Raw genomic sequence first — 12,206 nt, 5'->3', positions numbered from 1 at the left:
AACTTGAATTTAGATTTAAAAAAGTAAACATTACTTAATATCATGAAATAAACAGTGCATAATAGAGTTTTATTTTATTTATTTTTTTGTGTGGAAAAGTAAAAATATATTTCAGACTGAATTTTTAAAACGAAAGAAATATTAGTAAATTAATCTATATCTTCTATTACACCACCCCCAACCAAATGGTCAATATTTCCATTTGGATCAGTAAAGAAATTGGAGACATCCAAATGAGTCACATCAATTGGACCATCATAATCAGCAAAATTAGTCTCCAATTTTTCTTTTCCCTTGATTGATCTCTGGTAGAGATCCACAAGATGTTTTGAGGTACGACACGTACGTGCCCAATGCCCTTTCATTCCACATCTGAAACAACTTTCTTTATGCTCCTTTTTAGATTTGTCACTCTCGTTTGCTTTGTGTCTTTTGAATTTATTGCTTTGTTGTTGATAACTTTGTTGATTATTTCTTCCATGATTTATTCCACGTACACGTCCGTGTCCGTGTCCGTGTCCACGTCCAAATCCGTGTCCACGTCCACATCCGCGTTCACGTTCTTGTCTTGATATTGTATTTGCTTCAGACAATGTAGTACCATTTGCTTCAGGCAATAGTACAGAACCAGTTGGACGTAATCCTTGATTTTTCATCAACAATTCATTATTTTGTTCAGCAACTAGTAGGCAAGATATAAGTTTTGAGTACTTTTTGAAGCACGCTCACGATATTGCTGCTGCAGGAGCACATTCGAGGCATGAAAGGTGGAGAAAGTTTTTTCCAGCATATTTTCATCGGTAATTTTTTTTCCACACAAAGTCAACTTTGAACATATTCTAAACAATTCAGAATTGTACTCACTAACCGTTTTAAAGTCTTGCAAACGAAGGTGCATCCACTCATAACAGGCTTTGGGGAAGACTATAGTCCTCTGATGATCAAATCTTTCAGTTAACTTTTTCCAAGAACTTGTAGATCTTTCTCAGTGAGATATTCAATTTTTAATCCATCGTGAAGATGGTGACGAAGGAAAATGAGTGCTTTTGCATGATCCTGTAGGGATTCATTGTTTCCTTCTTTTATTGTCTCTCCCAGACCCTTTGAAACGAGATGGATATCAGCATCCAGTATCCATGACAGATAATTTTTTCAGATATGTCAAGTGCATCAAACTCAAATTTCGTAATATTTGCCATTTGTTTAACTACACAATAAAAAAATACAATTAGTTTCGAAGAATATGATTAATCATCACATGTTAATCAAATAGTCAATATCAACATGACTTTAAGTTACGTGTTTTCCTCTAGGGATAAATACTAATTTGAAATAATATGTTTTTTGAAACATATTCTACTTCTGGAGCACCATATATTTCGCTATTATTTTTTCAAATGCAATATGTCAATATTCTTCTGGAATATGGTGAGTTATAATTTATGCTTTTCAGGAGCAAATAATATTCTTATAATGTTGTGCTACTTCTGGAGCAACAACGAATAGATCTATGATTAATATTCTTCTGAAATATTAATTATAATGTTGTGCTACTTCAAAAGCAACAACAATTAAAAATAAATTTAATGTAATGTTTCATAACTAAACATAAAAAAATGATAATACATCCAATTGCTCACCATTAATTAATATACAAACACATGTAAAATATTATTTTGAATTAATAACGTGAGTCGAGTGAAAAAAAATTGGTGACATGTAGAAACCTATTCACATATTATGGCACAAAATTCTAATTATGTGCAATTAAAAGAATTGAATTAGTATTAACCAATTAATGCATGAAATTTGTAGAAATCAATGGATTTGAGAGAAAAGATAAGTTTGGTACATTTATTTGTCAATTGTATATTATATATATATGGAATAAACCAAAATAGAGATCTGAAATTGAAACTTGCTTACAAAGAACATTGACCAATTAAGCCAAAAAAAATTATAAGCACGTGTAGTACGTAAAGGGCTAATCTAAATATAAGTAGGGTATAGGAATATGAATTAATGCATATCAATTGATTTAACATAAATATATCTCCATAAAAATGCACGTGGATTGATGTAAAGGAAAAAAATATTAATTAATTCAAAGAGAGGTACAAAAAAAAATAATGATCGAGAAAGATAAGATCACGTATTGCAGATTCAACACATGTATATGTAAAATTCACGTATTATCAAATTAATTTTGATATACGTGATAGATGATTATGAAAAAAAATTAGTACCTTCTAAGAGATTCGTGCTGATAATGTGTTATAAAATGAGAGGAAAAGAGAATAGAGAAAACTTAATAAACTTTTTGTGTATATTATTAAAAACCAAAGCCCTATATTTATAGGTAAGAATCAGAGATACAATGGTAATAATTTCTAGGACTACAGGGGTACAAATGTCATTCACTAATAAACTTTAATGGATCTTCCATTTACAACAAATCGATCATTTTTAGGAATTTTTTTTATTATTGTTACTTTTTTCCTCTCAAACAATTTTTTTTAAAAATAATCTAATAAATTTATTAATAACATTTTTGACGTCATTTGAAAATAATTTAATTGATCGAGAGGAAAGGGTAATAATAATAAAAATCCTAAAAATGATTGAATTTTTTTTATATATAAATTTTTTGAGATATAAAAATAATCAAGATAAAAAAGTAGATAACAATTTATAACCCCTATGAAGTAATAAACAAAATATTAAGAATTGTTACGTCCAAAAAAAAAATATAATTTGACGTCATACCACATATAAAATTTCTTAATAAAATAATATAAATTATTTGAGAAATTTGTTGAGCAAAAATAATAAATATTAATAAAGTAATTGATTTTTTTTTTTTTCAAAAAGACGAGTTATAAGTCTATTTTTAATATAGACGTTTGACATACGTTTAACTATTTTCGATAATCATTTATATTATTCGATATGTTTATGATATAGTTCTCGAAATATGTTTCGAGAGAATATAGAAGATTTATGAATATGATTAGCGTATAATTGTCGAAGAATTTTTAAATCTAGCTTGTTATCAAAATTTTCAAAATATTAGTTTGGAATGGCCTATTTTGACGTATCGTAACATTTGCTACAATTGACCATTTCGCACACAATTAGCGACGTAAAATATTAGATCGTCAGTACTTCAAAATGATTCGTTTGATATTTCATAGTGAACCCGAAATCTAAGTTTTTCTCTTTTTGGAAAAAATTGGAGGTCATGTGATTTAGTGGGACCCCTTGGGTCCGCCTCGTAAAAGTGAGGGATGAAAATATGAAAATATTTTGACATTCTCAACAAGACAAAAATCTATAAAATACTTATATATTTTCTGATTATATGAGATTGAGATGTCATACGTTTGAGTCTAATTCAATGGTGCTATAATTGTTCCTTCTTTAATAAGTCATTGAGTTGTCCACCAGATTTGCCATTTTCTAATGCAGATGGGTGCTCCCGTTTCACCTCAATAATTTTCATTCGCTTATATTTCCAACTATACAATTATTCATAAAATAATATTTTATATAAATCGAAATTTTTTCCTTCACCACTCATTTAAAAAATATATATATATTTCACCCATTTCCATTTCCACAAATGGGGGCCAAACAGAGGCATAGGTATTAACGTTATTGCACATTTCAGTTACTATCAGATAAATTTATTTGGCAAATACAAGCTCTAGTTTGGGCTCCATTATTTCAAAATTTAGTGGGGGAAATAGTATTTTTTTGGAGATTGGGTGGTTAAGAACGAAATTTTTTTTTATTTACTTGTAATATTATTTAATAAAAGATTATGTGGTTGAAAATAAGAAGAATAAAAATAAAAACTAATTTAATGGAGGCCAAACGGGAGCTAAAAAGTCCAATATTTAACAATTCCCATAAAATTTGCCCGTCCAAAACATGAAAATTGAGTAGAAAAATTCCATCCTTGCAAGTCAGAAATGGTATTCAGGCTGAACAATTTGACCTTAAAAGGAATTAAAACCCAAACAAACATTCAAATGACTAATTTAAATAAAATCAAAAGAATAATTTGATCCATCCATTGACTCTGACGAAATTGTATGATTTGGAATATATTTGAAATCAGAATGGGTAAGCAAAACGTGGATAATATATTGTTAACGGTAGAGAATATATATTGGTGGTTAGATTGGAATAATTATTAAAAATGATTTAATTATTAATTAAGAACACAGAGCTTTAACTTTGCTGTACCTAACATACGTAGCCTCCGTCAAACCCCACAACTACCTTTTTCAATAATTTATAAATTGTGATCTCACAAATTAGGTAGATTAAAGGCATACTTGTTGATTGAGCCCCGTTTAGCCTCTTTTTGAAAATGAAAATGGGTGAAATAGTATTTTTGGAGTGAATGAAAAAAAAAAGAAAAATTTTCGATTTACGTGTAATTGAATTGCGTCTCTTCTTTATAACAAAGCATTTGTCAAGAATTTGTCTAGAATAATATGGAGAGGGGAATTTTTTGCATTAACTTGAAGTTCAAAATTTGAAACTCAAGAGGTAAAATTTTCAACTTTTTGCGTAATGATTTGACAATTAAGAGAAAAAAATAAAAATAAAACTAGTTAAGACCTGATTTTGGAGTCACTTACTAAGCCCTTGTTGGTCTCCTTTTTAAAATATGTTTTTTTCTATCGTATTTTCAATCACAAATTATTCAATAAAATAATATTACATGTATATCAAAAAAATTTCTTTATTTTTTAACTATACATTGTTCATCAAATCACTATTTCAAAATGTATTTTTGACAAATAATAGGCTCAAATAGGGCCTAAGTTACTACATGACACATGTCAAATTTTAACCCTTCTTAATTTAGCATCACTTGATTTAAGCAGGCCCCCATTTTTTGAAATGAAATTTGGTAAAATAGTTTTTTTTTTTTAGGAAAAATGAGTCATTGAAAATGAAAGAAAAATTTTCGATATACGTGTAATATTATTTTATGAAATATTGTGTTATTGAAAATAAAAGAGAGAAAAATGAAATATAGTTTAGCCCCTGTTTGACCCTCATTTGTTCCAAAATTTAACGCTTGGACTAGTGTTTTTTTAAAGAATCCGTGGTTGAAAATGAATGAAAAATTTTCTATTTACGCATAATATTATTTTGTGGAAGATTGTGTGGTTGAAAATAAGATAGAGAAAAAAGAAAAAGAGAATGAGACCAAACAGGGGCTAAAACATATAAATGGCACTAGTGTGACGTTAAATAAAAGCTACAATTTATTAAACCATTTAATCTTATAGTTCATTGAGTCTGTTAATTAGCGTCACATTTGAATCGTGCTGCATTAGTAGTGGTGCTGAATATCATTATTTTGTAATTTGTTGTAGTTATCTAATATTGTATTTTGTACTCAGTGCTTGTTTGTATCCCATTATTTGTGAGTAATATATTATGAAATAGTGATTGATGTTGAAATATGTGGTTAAAGAAAGATTTTTTTTTATTTACATGTAATATTATTTTAATAAAGAATGTGAGGTTGAAAATGAGATAATGAGGATTGTAGAAAAAATAACGTGATAGAATGTGAAAAAATAGTAGACAAACAAAGCCTCAATGTTACATAGGAATAAACAATTCTATCGATAAAATTTTAATTTGTTATTAATTATGTGTACTCATGTTTAGTATTAATCAAAACTTCCTTGAAATATTTAACATGAGATTGCAAAGATAAATAAAGATTTGATCAAATTTCCGCTTTATGCGTTTTTAACGTTCTACTTTGACAAGTCGGTCCATCTCCCGTTCTTATTCTTGCCGGATCAAGCCAATAATTAAAGCCTTGTTTTATATATGTAAAAAAGAATTGGGATAATTGCAGCAACAGTCCCTAATTTTTTCATTTTTTATAGACATTACCCTAACCTTCATTTGTATCAACGAATGTCCCTAACTTTTCATAAATGATCATCAGAGGTCCATCAAGACGGAAACTGTACAAAACATCACCAGTACCGGAAAAATTTCTTAAACTATCTACTGCTGCGACAGTTTTATTGGATGTTGATATGTTTTTTGACGGTTTTATTGGATGTTAATACGTTTTTGGACTGTTTTATTGGATATTGATTCCTTAATTTTTCCGGTCAAATGACGATTTTTGGAAGGTTTTCGTCTAGGTGGATATCAGGTGCATATTTATAAAAGGTTAGGAACTTCCATTGACACAAAAATAAAGATTAGAATAAAGCTTGTAAAAAATAAAAGGTAAAAGATCTTTACTGCAATTTTCCGAAAAAAAATTGTACTTTCACACTTAAAGGGGTTAGATATTCATCATTGTCAAAGAAAGACAAAAGGAAAGACTTCCATATGTACTAACAAAGAAAATGCGTTTACACAGATTTCTAAGTGTATTAAACCAGGAAAATTAGATCAAGGATCAACATATGGCCGAATGTTAGAAAGAGATACAAAGCCCAATTTGGAAAATGGTAATTACTATCAAGAACCTGCACCACCACTTTTGGTGTTTCTTGATTTTATTCACCGTGTTTTCAATTTGCACCACTGCCATTGATCTGATTACTCCGACCCAGCTTCTCGCCGGAGATGAAATATTAGTTTCTATAGGGGAAGAATTTGAATTGGGCTTCTTTAGTCCTGGAGAATCAAAGAACTGGTACATCGGAATCTGGTACAAGAATATTGAAGAAAAAACTGTTGTTTGGGTCGCAAATAGAGATTCACCTGTAAGAAACTCTTCAGGGGTGTTGAAAATTGGGGAAGATGGAAATCTTGTTCTTTCGGATGAAAATGGAAAATCTGTATGGTCAACAAATCATTCCAGGGCAGAAAATACTGTAGCAGAATTGCTGGAAACTGGAAATTTCATTCTCCGGCAGGAAAGCGATCCCGACCCGAAAAATTATTTATGGCAAAGCTTTGATTATCCTACAGACACATTGCTGCCGGGGATGAAATTTGGATGGGATTTAAGAACAGGCCTTAACAGATATTTAACATCTTGGAAAACCGTTGATGATCCAGGTACTGGTGACTTCAGTTTCAAGCTCAACACCAGTGGTTTCCCAGAATGTTTTTTGACGAAGAAACAGTCTATTATTTACCGGAGTGGTCCCTGGAATGGCCTGAGATTTAGCGGCGTTCCAGAAATGAAGGCTTCTCCGATTTTTACATTTGATTTTGTGATAGATCAAAATGAGGTGTACTATGGATTTGAATTGCACAACAAGTCTGTTTATTCAAGATTAGTTGTTAAAAATTCAGATTCTAGTGCACTCCGACGATTTACATGGATTCCGACAAGCAAAATCTGGAATTCGTTCTGGTATGCTCCGAGAGATCAATGTGATGACTATAGAGAATGTGGGGCGTATGGCATATGTGATACAAATGATTCGCCGGTATGCAGGTGTATGAAGGGGTTCGTGCCTAGGAATCCACAGGCCTGGAATTTGAGGGATGGTTCCGATGGATGTATTCGGACAAGTATATTGGATTGTTCGAGTGATGGGTTTTTGACGTTGAAAAATATGAAATTGCCGCAAAGTTCGAGTGCATTTGTTGACACGAGAATGAGTCTAGATCAGTGCCAAGATTTGTGTCGGAAAAATTGTTCGTGCCAGGCTTACTGCAGCGCTAATATTACCGATGGTGGCTCGGGATGTGTACTTTGGACGACGGATCTTCTCGATATGAGGCAATATGCAGCGGCGGAGGGTGGCCAAGATCTTCACGTTAGGGTAGCGGCTTCTGATTTAGGTAAGTAAAAATTAAACTTTTATTTACTGTCATAATTATGCAGGTAATTAATTTCTTTTTAGTCAATTATGTTGCTGGACAATAGTGCAGGGTGGTTGGGCATATTGAAATTATATATTATTCTTTTAGTTTTTCTCGTGCTTCGAAAATTTCTCAACAAAGTAAAATTATTATTTCATTGAAGATGAAATTAATGAAACACTGGTTACATTGATTTTAACATGGACCCCTAGTCTATTAACTTTTTTGGGGCAATGGTGGACTAACGGTGTTAACAACATTAATTTTTTATTTAAGATTTTGCTTAAATACTTCCTATTTTATTAAACTTCTAGCTTAACTTTTAGGAAGAGACATTAAATTTTATCTTCAAAACTTTAAAATTTGATTATATTAAGTGCATGTTTGGTTCTGATTTTTAGATTTTTTATCCAAAAAAATCAATTTCTGGGTTGTTACTTTTTAAATCAGTCGCCATTTTTGAGATCTTCTCTCACATGTGAAATTCACTTTTCTTTTTGACGATCAAAAAATCAATTTTCATAATTACTATCGAACTTAAACATCATAAATTATGTTGTAGACCGTAACATTCAATCAAGACTACATGTGATCTTAAGAGTCAGACCTCTTTTAATGCTTTAGTATGACTATTATTTGTGGGTTAGAATACAATCCTCGCCCTTTTTAAAAAGTTTAAGTCCTCGTTTCAGCCTCATTATTTGACATTATTTGATGTTATAATTTCTAGAATAGTAATTTTTTTTTTTTTTTTTGAATATGTTGTTAAAAAGAAAAGATTGAAAAAGGAAAAAAAAGAAGAAAAGTTTAGCCCCATTTTGGCTCTCATTTTTTCTCATTAAAATGAAAAATATGATTGTTATCCATCACATCAAGTCACCAAATTTAAATTTCTATCTCTTATGTTGGATTCGTAACGATTATATTTTTCATTCTCATTCTTTAAAAGATGAGGAGCAAACGGGGGGTGATACCCTCTAAAACATGACTCACAAATGAATATCAGCCAATTAATGAGGGCTTGAAATTCAAAGTTGTTGAACTTGTGGGACCAATGACATTAGATATCATTTGTTTGATGTGAACAATTCTTAGGCCGGCAATTTGGGCCCCGTGATTCTGCTGTAAATTACAAAGTCATTAGGCCGAAATTATTGACTAAGTAGGTTTTTGTTGGTCCACATCGCTAAAATCAATTTTGTCTCTTAGGCAGGAATATAATTCTTGGGCCCTACCAAGTCTTATACTTTCTACGTTTCCTTCTTCTTTTCAAATTCAAAATTTCTAGCAATTTCCGTATAAAAAGTTTAATACGTAATTAAAGCGTAGACAAAACGGCAATTCAATTAAAGTACAAATATGTAGATGGATATTATGATTAATGTTATTTGCAGTCGCTCATTGTTGTAAACGTCCTATGAGGTATACATATGACAGTTAGTGATTTGATATATTAATGTGGTACTTTATTATTATCTTATGCAACAAAATCGTTATATGTATGCCATATAAAGCGATTGCAGTAGTGAATGATTACAAATAGTATTATTCTTATGACTAATATTCTGAAACAAGGTTGGCTTTGGACATGTTGACCGTAAAAATTAATATTAAACATATAAGGACCTTAAAGAGCCACAAATTTATGTTACGAGAGTTTAAATGGAACTTGGAACCAAAATTTCAAAACACAAAATTATTGAAAAGGGTAGCACAATAAGCGCATATTAAAGGTTTGAAGTGGTTAAAACTCAAAACATTTTATAGATAATTATAATTTTTTCTAATAATTTAATAGTCGATATTACAATATATTCAACAAAACTTATACTAGTGTAAGAAGCATTTCTGATTATAGTATCATTTTATTTTTTAGAAGGAGCAGGAGTAGGAGCAGGAGCAGGAGCAGGAGCAGGATCATCAGGAAATGATTCCAATAAGACACAAAAAATTATCATGGTTGCTGGCATTACGGTTGGCATTGGCGTCGTTCTGGCTGGATTCTGCATTTTCTTCATCTGGAAGAGGAAGAAATCCCGTACTGAGTTAGGGAATAGGACGGAGTTTAGAGGTGATGATCAATGAAATGCATAATATTTTGATTAATATTCATGCTTATGTATATAAAAAATATCGGGCACTGAATATATATACATTGGATTTAAAACAGGTTCAAGGGAAAGAAGTCAAGATTTTCTGATGAATGCACCGTCTATTCTCAGCAAAAGAGACCATTCAGGTGAAAGTACAGTGGACGAAGTGGATTTACCGTTATATGATTTCAGTACCATAGTAATGGCTACTGATAAATTTTCCGATGCTAATAAGCTTGGACAAGGTGGTTTTGGTTGTGTTTATAAGGTAAATCTTAATAACAAAATGTATTGACACAATGATGTATTATGTCAAGTGGCAAAATGTTGCTTTTCGAGATAATTTTTTGTATGTTCTTGGAACATTAGGGTATATTGGTGGAAGGCCAGGAAATAGCAGTGAAGAGGCTTTCGAAAAATTCTGGCCAAGGAATAGAGGAATTTAAAAATGAGATGAAGTTGATTGCAAGACTTCAGCACAGAAATCTTGTTCGTTTGCTCGGTTGCTGCATTGATATGGAGGAGAAGATGCTGGTATACGAGTACATGGAAAACAAAAGCCTGGATTCGATTTTATTCAGTGAGCCCTTTTGATCTTCTCTCTCCATTTTTTTTTTTTAACAAATTTATTCATAAAATTTAGTACTGATGGCACTTGTCAAATGTTTCTTCGACAGAGAAAGAGAAAAGTTCATTGCTCGACTGGAAAAGGAGGTTCAACATCATATGTGGGATTGCACGAGGGCTTCTCTATCTTCATCAAGATTCAAGATTTAGAATTATCCATAGAGATCTCAAAGCGAGCAACATTCTTTTGGATAAAGAGATGAACCCTAAAATATCAGATTTTGGCATGGCAAGAATTTTTGGAGGAGATCAGACCGAAGCGAATACAAAAAGAGTAGTCGGAACATAGTGAGCACCAAATAAATTTCCCTGATACTAAAGCTTATTTAAATCTTGCATTTTAACTAAAAACAATTCATTGTTTGCAGTGGTTACATGTCACCTGAATATGCAATGGATGGCCTATTCTCTATGAAATCCGATGTATTCAGTTTCGGAGTTCTAGTGGTAGAAATAGTAACTGGCAAGAAGAACAGAGGATTTTATCATACAAATAACCAACTTAATCTTCTTGCGCATGTAAGTACAAATAAGTTTACTGCATTTTTCTTGCAATATACATTTATTGCAATCCCGAGTTAACAAATTCCTTTAAGTTCCGACAAACTAACAAAGAATTGAACAAAATGCTGCAGGCATGGAGGCTATGGAGAGAAGGAAGAGGTATGGAACTAATGGATTCAGCAGCTGGTGAATCATATTCCCCAAGTGAGGTATTGAGGTGCATACAAGTCGGCCTCTTGTGCGTGCAGGAACAAGCCGAAGATAGACCTAACATGGACACTGTAGTCCTGATGTTAAGCAGTGATACTGCATCAATGTCCCAACCTAAGAACCCGGGATTTTGCATGGGAAGAAGACCTGCTGATACAGAATCATCATCAAGTAAACAGGATGAATCCTGCACTGTGAATCAAGTTACTGTTACCATTCTAGATGGTCGATAGCCGAAGAAATCTTTGTTTATATCCTTTTTGCCTTTATGATTTAAAACCACAAACTTCGTAGGTATTTTTCCTTGGTATAGTTATAGAAGTGGGAATGTATGGGATTGCAAGTGTATCATTTACCTAGTTCTTTGCTTCTCTTTCTTTTTGAATTGACTGTAAATTGAATTGTTTTGTTGAAACATTTCTTCAGAAAAGAGATGTGTTCATATTTTGTAAAACAATTCATTTTATTTTTCTTTATTTTATTCGTCAGAATATTTTATGATCTTAGTGTCGAAACATTTAGAATAAAGCTGAGTGCACACGTTCTTTACATGCCCTTTCAGATGAGGTGGATCCCATCTCATTAAAAACATACACCAAAGATGCCTCAACCCATCCCTCCCCCCATGTTGTAAGGAGCCTGTGGGGGGTTCTGTGAACCCCCGCCCTAGCACTACAGTAGCTCTCAAACATTTATCATATAATAAAGGGGAATTTACATAAATATCACTAAAATTGAAGATATACAAAAAAAAAAAATCATTTGCACCAAATTCTTTTAAAATTGTCACTTTTTCCTGCAAAATGTTCATTTTAACCTTTCACACCTTTTTATGAGCAATAAATACTTGATTTAAATGTAATTAATGGTGTGATGTGATTATTTGTTTTATTTATTTCTAACATTGAAGATATGATTATTATATTGTAGAATATGAATTTTTTATTAAAA

At 31.5% G+C, this 12,206-nt stretch overlaps 1 protein-coding gene across 2 annotated transcripts; it reads left to right on the top strand.

Moving 5' to 3' along the window:
* Positions 1 to 6,361: 6,361 nt before the first annotated feature.
* Positions 6,362 to 11,748, top strand: LOC111395992 (receptor-like serine/threonine-protein kinase SD1-8). Of its 2 annotated transcripts, none has more exons than XM_023022235.1 (7): positions 6,362 to 7,800; positions 9,698 to 9,892; positions 9,992 to 10,182; positions 10,284 to 10,494; positions 10,592 to 10,829; positions 10,910 to 11,060; positions 11,177 to 11,748. In XM_023022235.1, the coding sequence occupies exons 1-7, from the start codon at positions 6,507 to 6,509 to the stop codon at positions 11,486 to 11,488; spliced, it is 2,592 nt and encodes an 863-aa protein (XP_022878003.1). In that variant the 5' UTR covers positions 6,362 to 6,506; the 3' UTR covers positions 11,489 to 11,748. The 2 variants fall into 2 exon arrangements, with proteins under 2 accessions (XP_022878003.1, XP_022878004.1); XM_023022236.1 differs by having other exon boundaries at positions 9,701 to 9,892; positions 11,177 to 11,634.
* The last annotated feature ends 458 nt before the right edge of the window (positions 11,749 to 12,206 follow it).

Source organism: Olea europaea, chromosome 6 (assembly GCF_002742605.1).
Source record: "Olea europaea var. sylvestris chromosome 6, O_europaea_v1, whole genome shotgun sequence".
Classification (NCBI taxonomy): domain Eukaryota; kingdom Viridiplantae; phylum Streptophyta; class Magnoliopsida; order Lamiales; family Oleaceae; genus Olea; species Olea europaea.
This window is presented reverse-complemented; position numbering and strand designations above follow the sequence as displayed.

Excerpts from the sequence above, each read along its gene's own strand:
- LOC111395992 (XM_023022235.1), top strand. The coding sequence starts at position 6,507 with ATGGTAATTACTATCAAGAACCTGCACCACCACTTTTGGTGTTTCTTG. Across the intron at positions 9,893-9,991 it reads GAATAGGACGGAGTTTAGAG|GTTCAAGGGAAAGAAGTCAA; the intron begins GTGATGATCAAT and ends GATTTAAAACAG. Across the intron at positions 11,061-11,176 it reads AACTTAATCTTCTTGCGCAT|GCATGGAGGCTATGGAGAGA; the intron begins GTAAGTACAAAT and ends AAAATGCTGCAG.